Source organism: Pomacea canaliculata, linkage group LG1 (genome assembly GCF_003073045.1).
Source record: "Pomacea canaliculata isolate SZHN2017 linkage group LG1, ASM307304v1, whole genome shotgun sequence".
Lineage (NCBI taxonomy): Eukaryota > Metazoa > Mollusca > Gastropoda > Architaenioglossa > Ampullariidae > Pomacea > Pomacea canaliculata.
In genome coordinates this window covers 39,486,348-39,512,493 of record NC_037590.1, presented here as the reverse complement: position 1 = coordinate 39,512,493, position 26,146 = coordinate 39,486,348, and the positions used below count along the sequence as shown (strand labels likewise).

Below are 26,146 nucleotides of genomic sequence, written 5' to 3'. Positions count from 1 at the left end.
ATGACAAGTGTTGACAAGTGTGTTGATTGGTGTGAGAGTAATGATGACTTCATCGTCGTCGTCGTTGTTTTGTGGCTTTTGTGGTACATTGAGTTGTTACCTGCACTCTAGACTCATGTCATAGGACAGGTGTAAGATAGGTATTGTCATGACAGAAGATGTGCGAGACATAGTCACAGTCAGACGTTTCAGATTTCTCCAAAGGTAAACATCTGGCAGAACCAAGTCCATGGTGGCAACAAAAAATGTAAAAAAAAAAAGGAATAAATAAAACAAAGAGTCAGAATACAAATTGCAGAAGAACCCTAATTACTCGTGCAAAACATGTTTCTTTCGACATTCTGTCTCCCTCTACTTATCTTCTATGTTTTTCTAGATTTTTTTTTACAGTTTTTTGGTCGGCTGGAAACAAGCAGGATTTTACCACCATTAATATCTGTCCCGGTCTTCTGTCTTCCCCACTTGTAGATTACAGAGTTCTGGAAGCAGCTGGCCTGGCCGGACAAGGAGGGTTCCTACCCATTTGTTTACAAGATTGTGGAGGTTAGTCGCACCCAGTTGGCTATTTGTTGTTGTCATTAGATGCTTTGACAAACGAGGCTGGGAGAACTTAGTATGCCCTGTCCTTTACAGTTCTGTGTGTGTGTGTGGATGTGTGTGTGTGTGTGTTGTCAGGACAACTGTTAAATATACAAAGTTTAAGTCAATCAAAAACTAAATCCCATCGCAATGCTTTTGTTTGCTGTCGTCTGACATTTCACATATTCTCTCTCTCTCTCTCGTTTCCTTTTAATCTTCTTTTCAATTTTCTTTTGTTTTATTCTTTCCTTCACACTCTCCTTCACAACTGATGACTACTGCTTTGAGGCTTTCTGGACTTCAGGCTAGAAAACCCTTCTTTCTGTGCTGTACCCGTCCATCACAGCCGGTACCTATATTAATCAGGGAGGTAATGGTTGCGGGAGGAAAGGGCTGCGCTTTGCCTTACACATGCTTTGTCATACACACGCTGAACCACTCACCTTTACAGTCACTATGATAGCTTAACTATAGGATTCTGTCCCTTGTCATTGCCCTCTTTGTTGCCCTTCTTCCTCTCGTTGTTGTTGAATGTGAAGCCAGTCATTCCTCTGCCTGATCTGACAGCATCTTAGCGCCCTGGTGTAATGTCCAGAGATATGTTTGTTGTCGTTGCTGTTACAATATCTTACTCACTGGTGTCGTTGCTGTTACAATATCTTACTGACTGGTGTCGTTGCTGTTACAATATCTTACTGACTGGTGTCGTTGCTGTTACAATATCTTACTCACTGGTGTCGTTGCTGTTACAATATCTTACTGACTGGTGTCGTTGCTGTTACAATATTTTACTCACTGGTGTCGTTGCTGTTACAATATCTTACTGACTGGTGTCGTTGCTGTTACAATATCTTACTCACTGGTGTCGTTGCTGTAACAGGATCTGTGTAACTGTGCCAAGCTGTACGCCGACCTCGTGCACGCCAAGCTGATGGACCACGGTTACTATGACGACGAGGGCCAGTTCGATGTCACTGAGGAGGTAACTCGTGAGAGACCATAAGCCACCCAGATATGTCTGGGTGATGACGTGAACACTAATTTACAGGCGGACCTCACGACGATGTATCTCACCCTTCAGTCCTTTTCTGTGTCGAGTAATCTGCTTTTCTTGATCTGCCTGTCACGTGTGACCGGGCTGTTGTCGATCCTCTTCCGACCTTTGAACCCTGACCTTAGTAAATTTTGAGTTAAATACCTTTTATACTTTATATTAAATATACTGTTTATATTGAAAGCCCGTTGGTGTGTTTGCAGGCCGGTTGATTGATAGTATGGAATGCTAGTTCTGTGAACAACATTCAGAGTCTCTGTTCCGAGACCGCGGCCTGGACTTGACGATTCTCGGTAATAAGTGAGCCCCACCCCACTGTACCCCCGGAACACTCACAACCCTTTCAGGGAATTTCTAGGGAGGGCGCTCAAGCTTTGTCTTGCCCCCGGGGAGAAGAGGTTGTGACTAAATGAAATTTACCAACGGGTGCGACTCGGCCACTGGAGACGAAGACCAGCAGTTGCCCTGTTTACCCAGGGTATGCGCCCTCCTTCAGTCCAAATATGTGCACGTATATCGGGTGCAATAGCCGGAGGTCAGCGGAGGGACCTCACCTCATACACCCAACCGTTTTAAGCACGTTCAGTGCCTGTAGGGAATGCACTACACGACTTGATTATATCATTTAATAGCTTCTGATGGCACTTTCAGGAACAGCCAATAAACTCGCAGAACAGGGTCACGTGTTCACCAACGTCTCCTATGCCGGTGTCATGTGTTCAGAAATCCCACTGCCCTCAGTACTCTGCCATTGCTGTACATTGCAAATGCAGTTTATGTGAACAGTACGTGTCATTTGAATATGACGCATGCGCAGTTCATGGACCCATGTGCCAGGCGGATTTCAAGGCACAAAGCACAAAGCATCATTCTATTTAAATTTTATTTAAATATGTCGCGTGTGTAGAGGCGGAATTCTGAGAACATGACACCGTGAACCTTTTTTTTATGTTTAAACTATCGGATATTTCAACAACAACAACAACAACGGTGATAGATGGTGTTTGTAACGACTGTTTACAAAAACTTACAATATGGACTCAGTACTTTAGACGTTTCTGTATTTAAAATAGATTGATAAAGTTTTGCTGTACTTAATAAATCTTTCCTGTATCGAGATCTTTAAGTCTTAATGTCTGTTGCTCATTTTTTGAACCTATGTAAAGAATTGCTCTTCATTTGCAGCTGTGCATCACCATCAACAACATCGAGCAGGTAAGGCGCTCTCTGAAGCATCTGCCCACCATCCTGGACATCAGCGAGATCCAGCAGGCCATGGAGCTGGCCAGCTCCCCCCAAGCGCAGGCCTCCAACACCTCCCTTCACGCCGTCCTCAAGTCCGCCGACGAGGAGATGATCCGCAAGATCCGACAGGTGGTGGACAGGGTGGCCGACAAGGTGAGGACTGTGTTTGTAACGGATGACGAGCGGATAACGAGTATCGCGCATGCGCGGTAGTCAACTCACGTGATTTAGACTCTCACGTTCTTGCGTCATCCGAGCTGTAGCCAATGGAAGAGCTGGGATTGTAGGTTAATGAAGTGTATCCAATTTCCAACAAGAGTTTACGGGTTTGTTCGCTTCCGATGCTTAAGTGAAAAGGTTGATGGTGGAGGGCATGTAGTTTGCCAACAGACAGGGTTTTTCTGCTTCTACTTTGGGAATTTGAGAGTACTCTAACTTACCCCAGTCATTTAATAGCAGTTCGGCTCTTCAATGGTGTTTGAGAATGGGTGGAGCTGGAGTTTATGTTACCATTAAGTTCGAGTATTCCTGTCAGCTTAGTGAGCTGTGGACTGCAAATTATTATACGGCTCCTCGTACTGTGTATGTGGATTTTATTTCAGATGCGCCCTGACATCAAGAAAGATGTGTTTCATCTGAACTGGGCACCCGAATCTCTTCCTGCAGACGAGGTTAGTATTGTGGAGCTTCGGGTATATCGGGTACATATTTTGCTAAATATTTTGTAAGTTTTTTCTTGGTCGAATGTTCACCCAGTTTGGGGAAATCGAAGCGGAAATTTGTTTGCGTAGCTTTGCAGCTTTGTATTCGTAGACGAAGTCAATTTATTTGTTATTCACTTTGAATGTTTTACGTATCGGGGTTTATTGGCCTTTTTCTTTAAGAAAATAAAAGTAGGTTTGTTGCTGTCGGCTGTAGTACAAAATAATTGTCACATTCCATGCCTCACAACAATCTTTAACCCTTTTTAATCACCTTTCATTCCTTTGAATAGCTCAGAACCCCTGGGTGTGTAACCATATACATTGGTCGAGTTCAAAGGTCAAGAGCTCAATCCATGCCTTGCTGACATTGTTTATGCAGGCTTTATTCTAAGATACTTACTACTGTATAGTCCCTCTGCTCACAATCCCCGGACAGAGGACGCTCGTATGACACATAAACAGAGAAGCGAAACCTTAATCTTATTCTCTTTTTTCAGAGAAAAAAAAAAACATTTGACGGTCGTGACAAATGATTTTTGCTTCCTGGTGCAAAGTCCTTTTCAGATCCTTGATCTTTCATTTTTGAGAGGTTGAAGGGTGACTAAGCTCCCTGTAAAGGTGGCTTTCTTTCCATCCCAGCCTCCCAAGTCCATCTCTGTTTCTTTAACGAAATGTGAACACCTGCTGTAGACGAAAACATCTGTTTACAAAAAGAAAAGACAGAAATTTATCATGTACAATAACCTAGTGTATTCCCTTTTGAGAAATTTACTTTTTTATTTTACTTTTGCTACTACATCGCTTCAACTCCTTGAAGATGGAAATAACCTGTAGTTTCTCTGTCCACTTTGCAGGCCATCGGCGACCTCCTGGAGTACCTGGACAGCAACCTGTTGACTCTGAACAATAACCTGCTTAAAACCAACTTCCATCGCATCCTTGCTTCCATCTGGCAAGAGGTCCTGGAAGAGTTTCGTGAAGTCATGGACACTGAAGAGATGGTGAGCGGTGCTCAGCTTGTACTGTTTGTAAGAACCGTTTGGCTTCACACTGAACGATGATTTGGGGAATCTACGTTCGCCGAAAACCAGAATCGGGCCACACTTACGAAAATCTTTTGAGCTGAATTATAAACCTGTATTTCCTTTTTTAAACGTTAGTTCTCCCCTTAGCCTTCCGGACCAGTAATTTAATAAAGTTGACTTGAATACAGTTTCCTGTGGTCTGGCAAGTCTTTCTTGACTCATCACAGCTCCTGCACTATGACCTCAGTTATTTTCAAGATGTCCGGTTAGTAATTCGCACTCACTTTGGATGACCTTGTTTCGAGGTCGAACGAGTGAAAGATAACCTTTGACCTTCGAATTTTGTCGCATTGCTGCAAAAATTTCTATCTGTGATGTTCTTTCGACACGACACGGAGTTATTGAAGACGTTGATTCCAGTTGCGAAGTGCGCTACTGTGGCATGTGAAAAAATATCTCCACACGAACTCTGTGGGGAGGCCAACTTGAAATTCCACCCAGCAACACGACCTCTTCCTGCTGACAACTGTGATAAGCCGCTAGACAGACACATCTGGGGAAAAAAATACAATTTGTTATTATTGCTTGCAAGACAATGAAAATTGTTACCCGAGACTGAGAGGTTGTTGTTCTTGTTTACTGCATCATCACAATGTAGTTCCTGTAGTTCAGTTTGGATGATAATCAGCAACAAACTCAAATTGAATTTAATGCGAAACCTGAATAAACACGAAGTAGCAGCATAGTATGCATGAAGTGTTTTCACTCTGATGTTATCCACGAGAAACCAGTCGGTTGCCATGGTGAGCTCATCGCGTAGCAACAGAGAGCGTATGTTCTCTTATTCTTCACAGTTCCTGCTAGAGACGTGCGAGGGTCGACAAATCAACAGCTGTACATGACACTCGGTGCTTGTCTGTCTGCGTCTCTCTGTCACTCTCTCTCCCCACTACTCCCCTTTTTTCTACATTTCATCCTTTTTTACATTTCGTTCTTTCTTTTTTTTGTTTCTTCTGTCCTTCCTCTCCTTTGATATATCTTTCTTTCTATTTTTTATTTGTTTCTTACTTTCTTCGGGGGTTTCTTCGGTGGTTTTTTTTTTCCTATTTCTTTAGATTTTTATTTTTTATTTTTCCATCCTTTTAAATTTTTATTTTATGTTTATTTGTTGCTAACTACTTTCTTTGTGTGTTCTGTTGCCTTGCCTCTTTCTTTATTTTATCGTTCGTTTATTTGTTCCTTTTGTTGAGTTCTGTCAATTATGTTTCTGGAATGTTCCAGAGGCCTCCAAGCTGCTACCAGCGCATGTTCGAGGCGCTGGGCCTCCTCGTGGACTTCTTTCACGCGAACGGCAAGGGGCTGGAGATGGACGACATGGTCATCGACGAGTTCGAGGTTCGATCTCTTCTTCTCTCTCAACATTTTCTGTCGAACGTTGCCTTCAAATCACGCACTTTCCAATTTCTAGCTTTTTTATATTTCTGATACTGCAGAAGGATGTGTGGCAAAGTTCTTAGAGTTGTGAGGGTAGAAACTGGACGGTTCGAGACTGAGCGCTCGATTTAGAGTTTGAAACGTTTTACTGATTTTTATTTTGCTTCAGATTCTAAGGAAGCAGCTGAACCTTCATAAAATGGACACGATGTCACTCATTGAAGCTTTCTTCGTTGAGAAAACAGAAATACAGGTGATTCCTTCCTTGCTGTCTTCTCTTGCAACATTGTTGTCCTCCTCTAGTTGTTCTCCTGTTGAAGACCAGAAAATACTTTGATAGTCTAAACTTTCGGCCGTTGAGAAACTGTAACTGTCTCTTTGCCGAAATTTTGGGCATTTCCACGCGGTAAAATTTCTCTTCGTGCAGGACCACCCTGCGGTGAGCGTGACATAGTGACTGTTAGGTGTGCGTGACAGTCACAAAGGAATTCGCGTAACACCTTGACAAAACTGATTAAAAATCTGCACACATTATTTTTTAGCTTTTTCTTTTTTTTTTTTTTTTCGTTGTTGTTGTGTTGTGTTTTGTTTTGAGTGTCGGGTAATAATGTTAAGACTACAAGATGCCGATTGTCTTCTGTCTCCAGCAAATGACCAGCACCACCGAGTATGGCCTGCTGAATGTGCGGGTTGTGTACAAGTACGAGTCTCACACACTCCTGGTTGAAGGTGAGACAATCTCTTTCACTGTCTCGTGATCCGCTTTCTTTTATTCTATCTGGGTATGCGTGAGTGCACCTTTTTTTGGTCCCTTGTAAGAAAAAACATTGGGAAAGCAATCCAGGGGAAGCTACTCAACCAGATTGCAGTTTGTGGGACAGCAGGAATTATCTACCTTGTCATTCGATGAAGTACCTGCTCGTATTTGCGAATAGTTTCGGTTGCATTAGCATACTTTTACTTGTTTGATGGCTGTGGTATGTTTCTTTAGGATTAGTGTAAGTGAACTGCAAAAAAAATATAAGTGACAAGTAGAGATAATGTATACAGTTCTTCAAACGTTACACTTGTCGTTTTACTCCTGATTTTTATCAGTTAAAACGTTTGTAATTAGGCCTGCAAAATGACAATATTTTGTCTGATGACAAGAAAATGTGCCCACCTACTTTGTCGGTCTTTACCTGTACAATTTCTTATTTTTAGCTTAAAATACTCTGTCTGCCTACTTACTTAACCCTAAATTTATCCGATCTGTTGCAGTTCTGAGCGCCAAAGATCTCATTCCTTTGGATGCCAACGGTAACCCATATAGATAATAACATTTGATACTAGCCCACGCACACAGCTATTAGCTGTAAGACTGTATAGTGTTCTGTGCTAGACTATAGTTAACAAAGTTCATACTAGGCCGTGAGATATTATAAGATTATGCGTTTATCGTATTTAGTAATGTGTTTGTAATGATTTTAAAGAGAAATAATGTTGAGACATTCTGCGAATGTACAAAAAGGTCAGGAGCCAGGGGACACAATCGTTTTCTGAAGTAGAACATTTTTACGCGCAAATCGTTAAAAAATCAAATTGTTATTTTAAAATGTGCAAAACACGCCTTAACAAAATTTAAATTTAAATTTAAAAAAACAAAACACACTTGAAATGCTGCTTAAATGTTAGTAACATTCATCTTAAACTTAGAAGCGATTTCGTCCACACAATTTCAACTTTGCTGCTTTAAAGTCTTAAGGTGTGGATGGTTGTGGTGCAGCCGGCCCCAGAGTCTTTATTCTGACATTTGTCGCAGGTTTCAGTGACCCCTACGTGCTGGTGGCGCTGTGTCCAGAACACGTGTTTCCTAACAAGTCCGTGCAGAGCACCAAAATCATCAAGAAGACCTTGAACCCAACCTTCGACGAGTCTTTTGAATTGTGAGGCTGTGTGTGCATGCGTACGAGTGTGGGCATAAGACAGACCGTGCAGTGTGCTGGTGTTCGTGCCTGTGTGTGTGCGTGCGTGCGTGATCAGCGCCGGCGCTAGTGGGATGCGGGCCTTTGGAAATAGAATTGTGAGCGACATCGTGTTGTAATACAGCAAATAGTTGAACGGCTTCTGAAGAAGGATAATAATAATAATAAATCGGACACCAAAACTGTACTTCTATTGAATACGCCTTGCTAAACATGTCATGCAGGGCCGTGCTTAGGGGGCAGGCATACGAGGCATCTGCCTATAGGTCCCCGCGCTTTTAATTAGAACCGTGGTGTCGAGGGCCCCGCAGATGCCCCTGGCCTCGGGCCCGCGAGGGTTAAGGACGGGACTGATGATATTAAAGCTTTCTGAGATTAGGGGAAAACCGGCTTTATAAGTAATGCTCAAGTGAAATTTCCTTTTACTAAAAGGGGAGGCGATTTGAGTTCTTGGAATTTCAAAGATTGGGAAAACTACAGATTGTCTCCATCTCCCTAGGTGCCATCCCACCAGCCCTATGCGCAGGGCCCCTTTCGGGCGCTGGACCTTGAGCGGTCGCCCCTGCTTGCCACCCTCCTAGCTCGGGCGTTGGTGTTATTTGTCTATTTATTTATATACAAACATAAACTTGACAAAATTTCAAACTCTTATCTGCACAGTTAAAAATTTTCAACAAATGTCACTACAAAGTGTGGTAGCGCCCTCTCTTAACGTTATTTAGAACATTATCTCCCCCTCTCTACAGCAACGTGTTGCCGAACCAGTGTCAGCACCATGGCGCCACCTTGATGTTCACGGTCATGGACCACGACCTCGTCTTTCAGAACGACTTTGGAGGGGAGGCCTTCCTGGCGCTCTCGGAGGTTCCGGGTATCAATGGCGAGGAGGTCTCGGGGTTCGATGCCCTTCACGTCACCTCGCTGCCACTCATCCACCCGAAAGTCGCTGGTGAGTGCGAGTCATGCACGTGCAGGCTTGGTCTCTGCTAAGGGGTCAAGGAGGTCTATGAATCAAGGGTCGATGAAGTGTGCTCGGGGTCTAAGTATGTTCTGTCGGAGTCGAGGTGTGTGTGTATGAGAGAGAGAGAAAGAGAACACAAAACGTTTTGGCCTCTACCGCTATAGCCCCTGTTCCCACAAGAGACACCTGGTGTCAGCCCCATGTAGCGCCCTGTAAGAGAGCACTGGTGCTGTGTTTCAGTGTGTGGCATCCTGTTTGAGAGCCTGGCTGTGTGTCATTGTCTGACCCCCTGTTTCAGAGTACGGTGCGCTAGCGATCCTCAAGAAGCGGTCGTGGGATGCCGAGGCCCAGGAGTTTGTCAAGAAGCGTTGCAAGATCGAGGACCTGGCCACGTGAGCATGCCACCGCCCACCTGCTACACCCAGCATATCATCTGCGCCTGCGCACCAGCACACTTCCGCCGATATGTACAGTACTTGTCTGTGCAGCACAACCTCCCACCCTCCACACCCATGAGGATTTGCTACTGTCTCCTTCATATTTATCTTCTTCGTCTCACCTGGCGTGCTTCAGCTGCAGATGCAAGAAAGACTAAAACATCCCCACTGTTTGCTGTTTATTTATTTGTTTGTTTTCAAGAGAAAGTTCCTCTGTTGAGTTGAGGGACATGGCATAATGTGTGTTGCTGAGTGAAGAATGACTTAAAACTTGTACTATTTTACTTTGTACTAGCACATCAGTTATAGTAACACTTAAAATATTTTGATAATTTCAACTGGACAATTAATTTACATGTTATCAAACTAATTTTGTTTTTATCCGATTTTTTGGTTTTGTTTTGTGGAAGGATTGAAATGTAATACATGGGAGATAATTCCCAGTTCCTTCCTTCCGCTCATGTTCAGCGACTTGTCTCCCTTAACTGTCATCGAGGTTATGTAGGCTGTTGATCATTGGCGTCACGAATCTGTCGATATAGTAATGTAGTTCTAAAACAGTTCCGTTTCGACAAAATGTGATTCAAAGACTGCACTAGATGGTTATTTTTTTTTTTATCATTCTTGGCCATTCTTAGTAATGACTATAATTCAGTTCCTGAAGATAGCTCGTGGGTACAATGTGCGTGAATCACGGGTAACAGGCCCCGAATGTCCTGAGCAGTCACGTGATTTCCAGCTGAGGTATGGAAGGGGGAGTTGTTTTAAATGAACTGGGTGAAACTGAAAGATGGGTGGTGTAAATTGGTTATATTATATGCCACTGAGCCGAGATGTCTGACACATGAGACTGTTGAGCCATTGTTTCCTTGCCTTGAATTTCTTGATCGTTGTATTCGCTTATTATTATTATTATTATTATTATTATTATTATTATTATTATTATTATTATTATTATTATTATTAAGGACTTTAACGATGATGCTCATGTTGAAGAAGAAGTGGAACAATGTAACATGTAGCATCTGCTTTTTTCCCCCGAATGAAAACAGCATTCACCTCGTCCATAGCCATCTTCAGAGATTTTCATGGCTACTGCATTTAATGGCCTGCAGTATTGTTTAACTGTATGCCTTGGTTGCAAATATTGATTTATAACTATAATATATATCATTTCTACTGACTAACAGTCGTGTGGAATGATCGCCGATGCTCCTGTCCGTGTGATCATAATTGAAAAGCTTATCAAACAAACTGACAAACTTATGCGCAGTGGTTTGTATATAAATTTTGCACTTTTCCATTCATCGTTTAGTCTGTTCAGTATGTTTTCATCCCGTTCATCACGACTTTCAGAATGAACACCAGCAAGGAAGTTCTTCACAGTTTGTTTTCCCAAGCTCTTTTCCTTCAAGTGCACTTGTACAACCGAGTTTGTTTACAACTTGTACAGTCAATCATATTTGTCACTTGCTCTTTTGCAAAGCCAGTCGTCTTTGTTTGATGTCAATCAACATGTCTAGTGAATATTTTTTTGCACAACCAACCAGCATTCTGGAAGTCACGTGACATTTTCTGGCAAGCACTTTTACAAAATTTTTCTGATACTTGTTTTCAGTTGCTGCCTGCAAGAGTTATTTACTTTTATGCGAGTATTTGATTTTTCGAAAATTAAGATCAAAGTCGTTTTATTTATGTCGTCACATTGTTTGAAAGTGTAATTATATTCTTAATGAATTGACAGTAATGTGACCGTTAAATGGTATTTAACATTCGATCTTGTGCGTTTCCTTTTTCCTACGATGGGATCGTGTTCGAACCGCTCTGATAATCAAAACAAGTCAACTGTTGTCAAAAAAATAAATAAGTAAAAGAAAAAGGAAGTCTTAAAAAATAGAATTTCTTAATTTAGTTTGTAATTAACTTTTGTTTCAAAAATATTGGGGTTCACGAATAGCTGCTTCAATGGAAAGAAAAATGTCAATGCATTGAAACTTGCGCGTTTTAAGATCGAATATTATAGTAAAATACTAAAAGATTTATACGGTAAAAATATTTTATTTTTCGACTTTTGTCAAGTGCAAATCATCTCGGTCTTGGTGGCAACTTAAACATGTTGCACCAGACAATCATTTTACTCAATCTCTTAGTTTTTTATATTTCAGATGGCATTTCAGTAAAAATTAACAGTTTGTGTTAAATTTTTTATTATTTCTCTAAAATTGTCATTGTTCAGAAGCATTTTTGTGTGTTTTAGTGTTGTCCATCTTTTTACAAAGGACTTTAATTGCGTTTTTGTGCAAGTAAGTGTTAATATTTCCTAAAACAAAAGTCCATCTCTATCGCATCTCCACACGCCCTACTAGCGAGAGATGGGAGATAACATTTTACCTAGTGTCATCGGTTTGCTGGAGTTTTTTCCCTTGCAACAGGGAAATCTTTGTCTTTGCATTCCAGATAAAATTCATTCTTACAAAATAATATTTGTTTAAATACGCTCTTTTGAAACAGGTTAGAAGTCAATCTTTCGCTTGGTTTCACTTGTTTATCTTAAAAAATGCTTTATTATTCGATCTCATATTAGTGGTATTGATAGAAGAGAAAAAAATAAAAATATAGAAATGCTGTCGGTATAGATATTCTGTTGCGAGGAAAAAAATAATGAACAAGATTGCTACTGTTTTCGTCACCAGTTTTAGGAACTGATTTAGACTTCACGTAATGTTTATCTATTGTTAAAAGTTTGTACCCAAGCTGACACTTCGTAGTCACACACGACAGTTTGTCTTATTCTGCATTCCAAATAGTTGCTCTTAGTGTGTTGTCAGACACTGATTTCTCTGCCAGAGCTTCACTTCTCCTGTTCACAGACTTGCTTATGGCTTTACTGGTCTGCCCTCTCCGATTTAAATATTTCCCTGACTCACATACCAGGTATTGCCTCTGTAAAATCATCTCTCGCGCACCTGTCTGTAAAATGTTGTCAGACATCTCGTGAGCATACATGACTGAAAACTTGTTTAATGTTTCACATGTCTCTGTAAAATCTTGTCACTGTCTGACATCTCGTGGACACACATGGCTGAAAACTTGTTCAATGTGTCACGTGTCTCTGTAAAATCTTGTCACCGTCCCACAACACATGCCTGCCTGTCTGTGAGATCCTTCACTATGTCACGTGTTAAACACCCACGTTTGTAAAATTTTCCCCCGTCCCACGTTTCACTCTGCCCCAGCATGATCATCGCTTCTTTCTTACTTATTGTTTGTTATTTTCATATGTTGTCACTTTCTTTCTTATTTATTGTTTGTTATTTTCACGTGTTGTCCCTTTCAGGATCATTTGTCTTTTGTCCAAAAGACATTAAAATAATTCTGAAAAACAAAGACTTTTTGTGTTGAATATTTGGTAAACTCTGTTTTAACTTTTTAGTAGACACTCTCCTTGACTCTCTCTCTCCCACACACACACACGTACCTGTATTTACGTGCATATGTGAGATGTATATACGCTTTTATATGAAACACGGGCAGGCATCTATCATTATAAATGTCGGCACAAAATCATTTCAAAGTGAACAATTGACAAGATATTAATTCAGCACCAATTTCTTCATCAGGTTCCGATTACATTTAATTTTATTTAGTTTTAAATTCAAACCTTCGGTACTAAATGCCGTCAGGGAACGTTTCTCATGTTTGTGACAACTTCTGACATCTACCTGTTAGAGATACAAACAGCGAGAAGAGAAAAGGTAAAATCGGGGTGGAGGGACTACACATTTCAATCTTTCTTGCTTCAAAGAAAGTTTGAGTGTAGAATGTGCATAATCAAATTTCCTGTAAAATGGTAATCTCTTTAGTCCGGCTTCATAAAAGCAAACAGGCATTGCTAAATAGCTAAAGGGTATTCCATTTATCTAAAAATAACAACATACGAAAAGAAATTTCTGAAAGTATTGACAGATTTCAAAGATTGCAAATCTCAATGTCTGCTTTGTTATATAAACAAATATTTTATTCTATTTAATTTGGTGTTTAGTAGTTTCTTTATCTAAACTATTTTAGATATATATCTATAAACTAAGTCTCTTGAATACCCCATTCTTGACAATCAAAATTGTTATCACCTTACAATGTTGCTATTGTTGTTGATCAAGATGAGATTTTTTTTTCAAAACAATTCGACGAAGGTGGGATTCGAACCCACGCGGGAAGATCCCAATGGATTAGCAGTCCATCGCCTTAACCACTCGGCCACCTCCGTCTCTTAACATATCTGTATTTTCCTTATATACTGATTATTTTGTGATCATTAGACAAGCTGCATACACTACCATTCATCGCCTCATGGTTACTGAACCATTTCACCTTTACGTCTATAAGGATTAAAAACAAATTATATTTCGTTCGATTAACTTCTTAAAAATCTGTTGGTGAGTAAGCAACAATATTAAAAAAAATCATTGAGTGGCAGAACTATATTTAATATTTAATACGGGCAAATAATAACATCTGACAAGTCTCTGGTGAGTGAACAACAATAATGAAACAGAACTTGGAGCGGCGGACGGAGATGGACAGACAAGAGCAGACTAACTTCGATAACAAAGGATGCGAGGGCGTTATCATTCACGCGCATGACAGAGTAACAAGCACACGGCCAGGGCCCACCAAAACACATGTGGAGGAACAGGACACAGGGACACGGCCCACCAAACACACCCGTGTAGAGGAACAGACACAGGGACATGGTCCAGCTAACACACATGTAGAAGAACAAATACTTGGACACGTGTCATCTAAGACACACGAGGGGTGAGATTCTACCGTTGCTCAGGTGATACTGTCCGCATATCCGACTGAACATAAGGCTAACAAACATAAGGTTTTCGGTAAACTGGAACTCGTTAAAGACATCCTCCATAGCTCGACAATATGGAATATCTCATTTACACAGTGGGTGACAGGGTAGGCACCCGGTTCCACAGCGGGCACAACACCAAAACACGCGAAATCTCATTCACACGAGACTAAAGCATGGCATTTCGTGTACAGAATACCTTGGCTGCGAACATCTCCAGCTGCACAGTAACACAATATGGCGACGTGTCCAACATCAGGCTACTGCAATGCACACCTCGTGACACAGAATGCACTCTACCGTGCAAACCATGAAATGTTTCACTCCCAGCATCACTGTTGTACTTCAGTTCTACAGCTCCCATAATTATAGTCACGGCCCAGCATCCACAGACATGGTGGAATCAGCAACACAGTTTCCCAGGAATTAGAAAGCTAAAGGTCCAGGCCATGAGGCGATGAATGTAAGTCAACACGGAGAGCGGGGGAAAGAGGGTTCAGGGAGGGGTGAAGGAAAGTAGGATGTTCGATCATTTCCCCACCCCTACCCCTTATTCCTTCACATCGACTGTCTGTGATAAAGTTCTGCTGGGCATTAATGTCACACTGCATGTGCTTGACTGCCGGCAGACCGACTTACAGTAATTTTCTGTCCTGTGTGTCGGACAGACATGTCTACACCACAGATTGTGATGATGGGGTGTGTCTGGACTTTCTGTCTTTCTGCCATTGACCGCCCTGGTTTAAAAAGAAAATTACACGCTTTAAGCATCATGGTTTACTCCATCAAGGGTTGAGAAGAGTAAGGTGGTTGGGGGCGAATGGGGTTATCACGTGATATGTCATCAGAGCTTGGCCTTCTGCCTACGATGACCCTGTTACAAGTGTGCTATCCACCCGGTCTGCACACCCCGCCTCCCACCCACCCACCCTGATTGACCCACCCCTCCTTCATTAACATGCCAGTGAAAACCACCCTGTCTCTAAGCAGAAGCGTTGTCATGACGACAGCGCGCGGTGCACAGGGCACGCCCAGTCTCGTGACGACACACGCTGGCTGCACGTCACGCAGGTAGTCGGTCCAGCTACCTGTCCGCGCGCGCCGTCATCAGAGGTTTTCAAAGATTCCCAGCGAGGCCGCATGTTGTCGAGCTCGGAACCGCAAACTTTCGATGCTGGAAGACATGATGGCGTCTTTGGTGCTTCCGCTGGAGGCGGAAGCGGACATGGAGAGGTGAGCGGGGGGCGGGATGCGCAACGCCTCGGTGCGGGAGGGGCCCGCAGCAGCCGACGAGGAGGCCGGGGTCATGATGACGTCAGGCATGGGCGGGGCTGGAGGCGGAGCGCTGTAGTAGGCGGGCCAAGCGGCCAGGTGGGCGGGCAAGGAGGAGGCGGCAGGAGGCGGCGGCTGGAAGAGTGGCACGTGCGGGAGGCCAAGGTGCTTGTGGAGGAAGGCGGAGGCCAGCGCGTGCTGCTGCAGCGAGAAGAAGCCCCAGTTGAGGAAAGGGAGAAGCGTGGGGGTAGTGGTGGCACGCCAGAGGCCCGCCCATCATCCGGTTTCCTTGCTGGGAACTCGTCTCCAAACCTGCCAATCGAAACACATCAGTAGGTCATTTCTTTAATTCGTTCGGCATCACTTGATGGCACATTCTCTAATAATTAAGCAACTAATGTAGCAGCTGATTATCAGTCATCGATGACTCGACCGAATTAATTGAGGTCTTTGGTAAAATGAACAGTTATAGTAAATGCCCATTCCGCAAATGAATGGCGGGCGCCAGAGAAAAAGGAAGAAGGAAAGGTGACGACGACGACGACGACGACGACGATGATGATGATGATGATGATGATGATGATGATGATGTATTTTCGGTTTGATTTTTTTAAGATATGGTGAAGAATGACTCCCATAATTTTGATTTCCAAAATTTCTTTCTAATGACTCTGGTCTCGCCTCAGCCTGTTGACACAGTTCAGGTCAAGTCTGTTTACTCGAAGCAATTTTGTAAATAAAGCTTGGTGCTATAAACAGCCTTGTTTCTCCGCCATTCTGCTGTTGAAATACCGAGTCCTACCGACTGTCTGTCCCTTACCTTTCAAGGCTGGGTAGGTAGAGTGGCCGAAGTCTCTAGACACCAGGCTGACAGGAGAGAGGGGGGAGCTGCTCCTGACGTCACGTGTGCTCCCAGCTGAGCTCCCAGCCTGCTCCCTGTGTGCGAACTGCGGGCTGCGCAGGTGAATCTCGTCACCTGGAACACGGGCATGTGAAAGTCTGACTGACATCTTTAGAGGCAAACGACGAGAGAAACGGAAGAGAAAAGACAGCAGTGATGTAGATTGTTGGAAGCAGACAAAGATATTAGTGACTTACACAGTCGGACATAGACAAGCACAGGCACGAGTGACTTCCACATTGCAAGTAGATAAACATCCACATTAGCAACAGTCGGAAGTAGACGAGAGATGACAGTAATGATGTGTTTAAGAAGTTGGTTTAACTCCAGGCCTGACGACAGGGGGAAGGGGGTCAGGGGGTCTGGTTTACCTGGGCCCACTGCTCTCAATGGGGCCCTGCCTTGGTCAGTGAATTTTTTTCCCTTCTTCTTGATGTAACATTACTCACTCTGAATTTGTTTTTTTTTTTTCTTTGAACGTTTTTCAGCTATAACTATTCGATGTAACCGTAAAGAGCTGAACCTCTTCGGTGAACTCGCTGACTGGCTGCAGGAAAGATTCTTCAGATTCGTTGTGTGTGCACTGCAAGGTTATCTATCTATCTATTCATCCATCTATCTATCTATTCATCCATCTATCTATCTATTCCAAAATCGACTAGCTCGTGGCCATCCAAAGTCACACAACTACACAACTGTGAGATTCCATCACAACTACTGAACATATTGAGTTCACTTACTGTCATTGTCATGTCCATGATTGGATCGACGCTCGTCGTCCTCAATCCGTTGCTCCCTCCTGCTCCCTGCTCGTGTGGTTTCGTCACTTCCGCAGTGACGCTGCGCATGCTCACCACTCACTTCCGCTCCAGCATCCAGCGTTTCCACATCTACCGCCAGGGAGTTGTCTTCGTCTGGGTCGCTGTCGGAGCTGTGGCTGTCGGGAGTTGCAGGGGTAGCCAGCCTCTGCACTTTATCCTCACAAACATCGTGTTCATTCCTAACCGTTTGAGAACTGTCGCTTTTCTTGTCAGAATCACACACCGAGACCTTGTCGGAAGAGGCAGCTGGCTTGCCTGAGACTCCATTTTTCTTGGTCGCCTCGCTGCTGCTGCTGCTGCTTCCTGTTTTTTCAGAGGAAGAGTCTTTTGTCTTGGATTTTATGGCACGCTGCTTTTTGCGGAATTTGGCTCGTCGGTTCTTGAACCAAACCTAGAATAAACCATTAAAAATGTTAGTGTCAGGGTGAATAAATTGAATGGATGGCTAAATTTACAAATGTTAACAAGTTATATTTGTCTTCTTTGGTCTCATGTCTTCTTTCCAACAACTCTATCATCTCTCTTCAAATTTAACTGCAATTTTTTCTGGAGGTTGCCCATTGATGTGTCTCAAATTCTCGCCCATGTTGGCGCTCAGCTGTTTTCACTATGAGCAGTCTCTAATACCTACAATTGTAAAACCGCAAAATAAAGTTTACAAAATTGCTCGGTGTGCTTATACAAAGACGGAAGGAATAACTCCATTTAAACATTCAGCACCGAATGACAGTAGACTGACAGCAGCTTGTTCTGCGACTGACCAAATCCTGTTCTTCAGACTTTTATCCTCGAGCACGGGTCAATGTTGTCACAGCTACTACCTCCAGGCAAAGTTCTAAAGTGAAACACCGACTGTGATCTGTATCTTACACAGTAACAATTGTACTTTGTTTCGAACCGGAAATCGATGTTGAAGAGAGGGGAAGAGAGATAATGGGGAGGAGCTCAAATCAAGAAACAAAGACTTGCCTGTATTCTAGCCTCGGGGAGATTCGTCATCATGGCTAGCCTCTCTCGCATGACCACATCCGGGTAGTGTGTTTTGGCGAAGGTCTTTTCCAGAGACGCCAGCTGCTGATTGGTGAACGCCGTCCGGCTGCGACGCTGCTTCCGGTGGGCGCCATACCTGGCTTCGAGGAGAATATCTGCAACATTCACAAGCAAGAACCTATCAACGATGTTCTTCAGCGAACTACTTACCCCAAGTAATTTGTTTTCTATGAGGCTAATTTAATTTGTTTTTTCTTTCTTCCTTTCTCTCTCTCTCTCACCTTTTCACATTTTATACACCTTAAATGCACATTAAATATTTTTGTAAATCTTATTCACTAGACCTAATAATTAAAAATCCTCAAACGACAAAATAAACTGGACATCATAGTTTGTTCTTTTTGTTTTGTTTTTATTTACACAGGCTTGGCATGCCTGATATGAATGTTACAGTTACAATGAAAGATGTATGGTAGCCAAAATAAATAAATTCTGCAGAAGCGTCAACAATTTAAAATATTTTCACCACAATAAAATGGCTAAACAAATGTTAGCCATGTAGTCTATCATTTATCAGACCAATAGCGCGGGTCTTACCTGGGTACTGGCCAAGGAAGAAAGGTGTTGCCAGTGGAGGGCCGTGACTGGGGTGCATTAAACTGAATGGAGGTGGGGGTGGCTGGAACTGGAGGCCGAAGCCGGTGAAGTTCTGCATCTCTGTCCTGTGCAGAATATTTTACAGATGTTTCTGATGTATGTCAACAAATTTATTGCATTATGCCAAAAATAAATACAACAGAGTTTAGTGAAAAATAGTATGTGAACTATGAGAAACAATTACGAAGATGTTTAAAGATTTTTTTTCCACAAGCACAAACAACTTGAACAACTTTACTGATTGGATGCCCTTTGTCCAATATGTGACTGTTTGCTCCTGTATATTTGACTGTTTGCTCATGTATATATGACTGTCATACCAGAGTCAATTGGTAAAGAGCATGTGTTTAGTCAAGTTGCCTAATGACGGCTCAGGAAATTTATTATAAAATATAAAATTCACTTAAAGTCTGTTTTCTATAGAGAGAATCAAACAAAACTAATATTTATGTGTACAAGGAGAGATTATTATTATTATTATTATTATTATTATTATTATTATTATTATCATCATCATCATCATCATCATCATCATCATATTATTATCATTATTATTATTATTATTATTATTTCCTACTGACATGCACAGTCATCCGCCAAGAGTCAGTGAAGGAAGAAGGCATAGAGAAGTTGCTAAGTGTGAATAAGTCGTTTTAGCAGGTAGACAGCGAGGAGCAGCTGTCACACGCACTTCTTTTTTAAAGACTTGTCCAGGCAAACAAACAGAAAAGTTTGTGTCGTGCATGAGCAAATACAGTCTTGGCTGAATACAGCCAGATAACCAGACCACGATGACAAACAGTGAGTGAGGAGCGAGTATGTGAAACAACAAGCGAGGGTGGCTATCATAGATGTTGAACCGGTAATTATACTTGTAACCCGATAATTAATATTTTTTTTAATTCCCACCGTTTCCTCAGTGTCTATCACGGATAGTCCATTACCTGGCAAAACACAGAAATTAGAAGGATAGATATGCATATTTTTTATGTGTGTGTGTGTTTGTGTGTGAAAGATATATTTATCAAAAGACACGTTCGTTGTGTTTACGGTGTGTTCCAATAGTCAAATATTTCTCTACACTTTCAGAAAGAAAAGAACGGTTAAATACAGCTTAGTTAATAAAGTTTACATGGTCATAGTTTATTGAATAGTTTATGTAGCTCTCATAGTTTACTTAATACTCCTTACATTCTTCAAATTAGCAACAAGTACTCACTGTCCAACCCTCGTACAGAAATCTTGCCCTTAATTGGTTTCTTTTGCAATTTGCAAACAAGCAGCTGATTAGGCCATGTTTTAAATCTGTGGGAGAGATTATACAAACTATCAACGTTTCTCAAAGAAGGAATTTCGCAGAAGTATTGAAAGCAAAAGGAGCACCATACCACTTCATCTTTGACCGAAGCCTACAGAAAGTCCGTGGACGTGTGTACCCGACTCATCATCACACAACCCGTGGGTAGACCTCAACAGCCTGCGGTGTGAATCCATCCACTTATAAAACACACACTCTCCTCCTCCCTTCAGCAACTCACTGAACGATGCCTGTAATGAAAACGCCGCAGCTCGCACCAGACGTGGCCGGGCTCCCGCGTGCGACGACGACGGCAGAGAGGACAGCTGTGAGCGAGTGACGAGCTGGTGACAGTATTTGAGTGGCCAGGCTGCCAAGCCCCGCACCTTCCTAGGACTCTACCACGCAGGGAGGTGGATGGGGATAGCAGTTAGGGGGGAAAAGGGGGCAGACCTCAAAAACACACATACAGGACGATAACGGCTTGGGGTTTGCCCATGCTGTCTAGTCCTGAGGTCATCACCGATACAATTAAATAAAAAAAAAAAGTGAGAAAAGAAAAAAGTTGGTGGAGGTAGGGGTGGGGTGGAGAATAAACAGGAGGGGGCTGGACTAGCAGTATAGGGGGGGGAGGGAAAAAAAGTCCCTTGAGCCCACCACAACTTCTGGATGACTTTGCTGGCAACAGGCTAGTGTCGTCTGTGCTGTGGACATGCCGGGCCGCTGCTGCACGCGGCTTGCAGGCCGCGGATTTGCCGCGTCTAAGACTGTCCGCAGCATGTCAGTAGCCCCCGAGCGTCAGATGATATTAACACAGACCCTCGTCAATTGCACGTGACGTCGACTGGGCCTCGCCTTCCAGCGCGCATGTCAGGCGAATGACGGCCTTCGATTATCGGGGTTGTCGCCTTAGTCGTCCAACAGCGGAAAAGTCTCGTTTGGGGCTTTTGTCGCCGCTAAGCCGGTCTCATGGTGTAAGGTTTCATTCTTTCTAATGGCGTTGTTGGACAGTGGACTCGACACGGTGTGTCCATTTGCCCAACGGATTTTCTGCGAGGGGCATTTTCTTTTTCTTTCTTTCTTTTTTTTTTTTTTTAAGGGAAGGTGGGGGACCTGGTAGAAGTTTTAAGCTTTAACGCTCTGATCCGCTTTCGATTGAGCAAAGCTCATTTTGGCGGATGAACTGGAGGGCTTAAGTGAAACAGGAGTTGTCTTGACAATGTGGTGACAAACGTCTCAACTTGCATGTTGACCTGAACTGCAATGAAAGTTCAAGGTGAGTGGAACGCAGACTCCAACTCATGTGAAGTGATTTCCTGCTCCATTGTTCCTTTTCGTAGACGAAACAATTAACAATATCTCATTCTGATGCAAAATTTCTTGGTAATCAGAATTCAAAAATTCTTGCTGGAAATACGAGGAGGGACTGACAGGTTCGTGTCCAGCTGCTGACAATGGCGTCGCACCATAAGCCACAGTTTCGCTGTCATTTTACTGGTGACTTCCGTCTCTCCGCTGATATGTTTTCTGAACTCATTGGCAGTTAATTAAGCTTGCATTAGAGGTTTCATTAGAGGTTTAAATCATCAAATTTAAACTGAATACCATACCAAGGTCTTTTAGAAAGTTTGCTCCCTTACCAATAAAAGTAATCTTTCAGTGAACAAATAGTTAAAAGTTTGAAAAGTCATTTATTCAACATCTCGCATCACAGCTCGGTTCATTTTTTTTTTCGGACGGTTAATCCACTTCTCGGCTTTCTTAATGCTACTTGTTTAAAAAAGTGAGGCAATCCGCTATTGAAAAGTTTTATATATCAAATAATTGTTTTTTCCAGTGATACCATGTGTCGCTGTAGCCTCTCTCTCTCTCTTCTTGCAGGCAATAATGTGCCTCCTACATTCATTTATTAATACATTTATTACATACTACACTGGTTTGTTTTTTATTTTAGCATGTCCTAGTACACAGCTTTGTTATTAAACGATTGGCAAACATAATCTCAGATATAAACTATATTTGTTGACACATCTTCTTTGCAATCTGACTTTAAACAAACATTCAGGTCATCTGTGAGATAAAATGTAATTTCACTTGCTCGGAGAGACCATGCATTTTTTTCTAAAATAAAATTTCAAAGGATTATGTTAGGCTCGCTTTGAATACTTTAAATAAGCTTTCTAAAAATATAAAAGGTCTTATCACACACTCGAACAGAGGTAAACAAGGGGGTTAGAGAGAGAGAGATTTCAATGAGAACTGCTTTCTACAAACCGCTTACTTTTATTCATAATGGTAATCTACATACGCACGCATGCACGTGCACACACACACAACAAAGCACACGAGACCAAGGAGATAGGAAAGGGAAGGAATTTAGAGGATTTTCTTTTCATATGACAGGATTTTGATGAGTTTGTCACATGCTTTAAACCATTTATTTGGCAAAAGGCATTTGGCAGGACGGGCTAAAGAAAGTTAAAATTCGTCTTCACCTCAGTGTGAACACCAAGAACTGAACATCAAGAAAGACAACTTTCGATACTGTTCTTGTCCCTCTGAGGCCACCACTAAGTGAACCTGTAGCTATGGTGACCAAAACTCTGTCGGGTGTGTGAGCCACCATTTGCCTTTGTTAAGGTACCCCACATGCAGATTTCTCACCTAATCTGACACCCGAGGTTAAACCAAGTCCTTTTTGTCCACCCAGCCTCCACGTGGCTTGCCGGCGCCCAACTGTCAGGTTTGTAAATTTATCTTTGACATTTGTTGTCCTGGTCAACTGTCTCTCATTCTTTTGTCCTTCCATCGCTCTCTCCCTCTCTTCCTTTGTGTGTGTGGACAGGTATGATGTTTGGACAGGCATGAGAGGAACAAATGTGTTTTTTTTTCAAGCACTCTCATCTTCACTGTAACAGTCTTCTTTCTGTGTTCTCTTGTTTTATTTTAGTGTAGTCTCTCTTCGTATAATTTATCTTACTTTACTTTTACAAAGGCCTGCCCTGTGTCAGTATAAATGCAAATAAAATGTAGAACTCTGGCCACTCAACTTAATAATAAAGTCCCTTAGCAAATATTAAACAAGTACAAAATAGAACTGTTGTTGAAACAAAAGACATCCTTGAATAGCTGGCACGAAGAGTGATGACACAAAAAAGGGAAAGATGGAGAAATAAAAAAAGAAAGAAATAAAGACGCAGTTGGGATGATGGCTAAAGTGTAAGCCCCGCCCACTGCGATTATCGGGACGTGGGGTGACCCTATGACCCCATGACAACACTGGGATTTGATACGAGGTCAGGAAACTATATTAAAAGGAAATACTGGTCCTTTTGGAATAAAATATGTCTACTTGTGTGTACCAAAACAAAGAGAAGATCAGATATGGAACTGTAAGTCGTGAGGTGACTGGGGATCTTTACAATGAATGCTTAATGTCATTTCATTCTTATCTTTCCTTTTATTCATTTATTGGGTTGTGGTTTCTTTCTTGTTTGGGGGATGGTTTGTTTTTTTGGGGTTTTTAAACTGACTCTGCGTTACTCTAGACGCCAAGATGAACTAAGATTTTCAGAATGCAAACCCGGGTGTAGTCATCAGTTTGTATAGCTTGTATGATACACATCTTTGGGTCGAAAATTACATAAAACTTCTAACCAACTAATATTTCTCTGGAGCCGACAGAATGTCATGTATGGCCTCTTCGTGTCAACACGGGTGGCCACTGGTTGGGTGGAGGCATTCTTTTACCCTGGGTGAGTGCCTCTCCCCAACAACACCAGGAAAGAAATTTTATGGAACAGCTTAAGCAACAGTGATTTTATCCGGTGAATATTTCGAAACAATGTAAGAACATAGTAATTATGTCAGTCACAAATATCTCAAACAGCCTGGAATTGAGACTTCCCCATGTCAACTATTAGGAGGTGTGAAAGGTCAACAACAGATGCCAGGACCAGATTCAGTAGAGGAGCAGGAGTGACCAAAGTCAGCAGAATCTCCTGACCACACTAAATTTCTATGGTCATCGCCATCCTGCTACACAGCCATGAGAGGTCCTAAGTGCTTCCGAAGACTCCTGAACAGATTATGGAGTCCTGTAAAAGACTAACACTCTCATCCGGTCTCTAGGAATCACTCCTTGCCGCAATCAAGATCAGAAATGTGATTAGCCACTACGGTCGTGTCGAGATTATCCTACAAGGAAAGCTGGAAAGGAAACAATAAAAACAAAAACCGAGCGACTGGCTACTCAAAATCTGGTCTGAAAACGAGAGCTGTCCCACTTAGACACCACAACCCTCTGCGTCTAGCAAGAACATGCGATGGCGAGCCTCGTCAGCTGCTGAGTCTCCCACCCGGGGTAGCAGGGCCGTACTAAAACTACCCCGTGTAAGGTACAGCTGTACTTTCAGGTACTCGCGCACTGGGTTGGGCCGCCAAGCACTTTGTATCCTACAACAGGTTGTGGCCAGCGCTCACTGCACGACGACTGGCGACGAGGTGGTAGTGGTGGTGGTAGTGGTGTGTGGTGGTGGTGGTGGCGACGGGAATACAAAAGACTGCGGCGGTCCGCTACCTGCCACCAAACCTCCAACGCGCGAATCTCAATGCGATGAGGACGCCACGAGCGCTAACAACGACAACATGCGAAAAAGAAAGCCGGCGCTGCCGCTGTTTGACGGTCCTCCCGTCTAATTGGCCGCCCTCCCTCGTTCCCAGGCACGGATGGGCGAGGTGGCTGGCAGGGGCAGCGGAGACTCTAAGTCTCTCTTTCTTTCTTTGCAGAATACACAAGAAGACATCCCGGAAGCAGGTGAATCCAGCAGATGGCACCAAAATGGTTTTTTTTTAAATCTCTGTTGTCTTTCTTTTATTCTTTTTTTTCAAATTTTAATTGCAAGGTCTTGTAGTTACGAACTCGCTAATGTCCTTTACTAACTGAAAATGATGGAGGCGCCGCCAAGGCTCACTCGGACCGCAATAGTGGGGTGGAACCCGAGCTACATTTTATTTGTGTGTGTGTGTAGAAGACAGAAAGATCAAATTGTCACCGAGGTCTTGGCCGTACATTTGCAGTCAGATCCCTTCACGAACTTCGACTGCTTTTAGCGAGGGCCTTCAATTACATCATCAGTTCCCATCGTCGGTCAACCGTGTGACACAGTGCAGTATGTAACTGTCCTTTTTAATGCGGGTAACTGTTTCTGTAGCACGGAGCAAATCTTTGATGTAAATAACCTCCCTTTCTCTTTCTTCATCTTTCTTTCTCTCACACTCACTTTCTTTTTTCTTCCTTTTTTTTTTTCTTGCGTCCTATCTCAGGTAGTGGCGGGACGATTATTTGAGACCTGTCTTTGCTGGTGGCTTACGATTCAGACCTGGATGTCAGCAGTTGTCTGCGCCTTTAGCCCCGTGAATAAAGACCGGAGCGGCCTCGGCTTTAGGCCCGAATTATAGCACGCATAATTGGGTTTTAAGTTACATGCTCGACACTCTGTCGGCCCCTGTCTGTGCTCAGCTGTGCCGCGCGCACGGTGCACGAGAAAGAAAAAATACAAAAAAGGGAGGTAAGAGGCTGGGGGGAGCTGGGAGACTGACAAACATTGTCGCGCCTTACGTTCCTCGTGCACCAAGTGCACGCAACTCTAGCCCCTATCGTCCGCGGTTCAAGACGGGGCTGGGGTTTGAGCTTCACGACAAACTTCGTTTTTCTCTTATTTCCACTCTCTCGCCTTTTTGGGATGGAGGGGGGAGGGCATGCCGTCTGTTTCGGGGTGGCTGGGGTACGGGTGGTTAAGTGGGATGACGACTTGTAGCGGAGCAGATGTCGAAGACGAGTTATGGACCCTGGACACAGGGGGTGGATGATTGGAGAAAAAAAAAAGAGGACGAGGATGTGAAGGGTGTGGCGAGGGTATGGGGTTGGTGGTGGTGGAGG

The 26,146-nt window shown here is 42.9% G+C and overlaps 2 protein-coding genes and 1 non-coding gene across 3 annotated transcripts in view; 1 reads left to right on the top strand and 2 right to left on the bottom strand.

Moving 5' to 3' along the window:
• The window catches only part of LOC112561334 (BAI1-associated protein 3-like), a 107,604-nt gene extending 94,814 nt beyond the window's left edge, over positions 1 to 12,790 (top strand). Inside the window, exons 23-34 of the mRNA XM_025233751.1 lie at positions 469 to 543; positions 1,460 to 1,561; positions 2,819 to 3,031; positions 3,481 to 3,549; positions 4,437 to 4,583; positions 5,889 to 6,002; positions 6,211 to 6,294; positions 6,689 to 6,770; positions 7,302 to 7,340; positions 7,843 to 7,966; positions 8,752 to 8,954; positions 9,265 to 12,790. Coding sequence (XP_025089536.1) covers positions 469 to 543; positions 1,460 to 1,561; positions 2,819 to 3,031; positions 3,481 to 3,549; positions 4,437 to 4,583; positions 5,889 to 6,002; positions 6,211 to 6,294; positions 6,689 to 6,770; positions 7,302 to 7,340; positions 7,843 to 7,966; positions 8,752 to 8,954; positions 9,265 to 9,362 — 1,350 coding nt within the window. The 3' untranslated portion in view covers positions 9,363 to 12,790. The remainder of the gene's footprint in view (positions 1 to 468; positions 544 to 1,459; positions 1,562 to 2,818; positions 3,032 to 3,480; positions 3,550 to 4,436; positions 4,584 to 5,888; positions 6,003 to 6,210; positions 6,295 to 6,688; positions 6,771 to 7,301; positions 7,341 to 7,842; positions 7,967 to 8,751; positions 8,955 to 9,264) is intronic.
• A 695-nt stretch (positions 12,791 to 13,485) lies between these two features.
• LOC112558777 (diencephalon/mesencephalon homeobox protein 1-like) overlaps positions 13,486 to 26,146 on the bottom strand; it is a 36,115-nt gene continuing 23,454 nt past the window's right edge. The window contains exons 2-6 of the mRNA XM_025229438.1: positions 18,849 to 18,973; positions 18,231 to 18,406; positions 17,181 to 17,652; positions 16,360 to 16,515; positions 13,486 to 15,851 (exon numbers count right to left, since the gene is read on the bottom strand). Of these exons, the coding sequence (XP_025085223.1) occupies positions 15,583 to 15,851; positions 16,360 to 16,515; positions 17,181 to 17,652; positions 18,231 to 18,406; positions 18,849 to 18,966 (1,191 nt within the window). The 5' untranslated portion in view covers positions 18,967 to 18,973 and the 3' untranslated portion in view covers positions 13,486 to 15,582. The remainder of the gene's footprint in view (positions 15,852 to 16,359; positions 16,516 to 17,180; positions 17,653 to 18,230; positions 18,407 to 18,848; positions 18,974 to 26,146) is intronic.
• Trnas-gcu lies at positions 13,589 to 13,671 on the bottom strand. Its single transcript has one exon. It is a non-coding gene; the product is annotated as a tRNA-Ser (tRNA).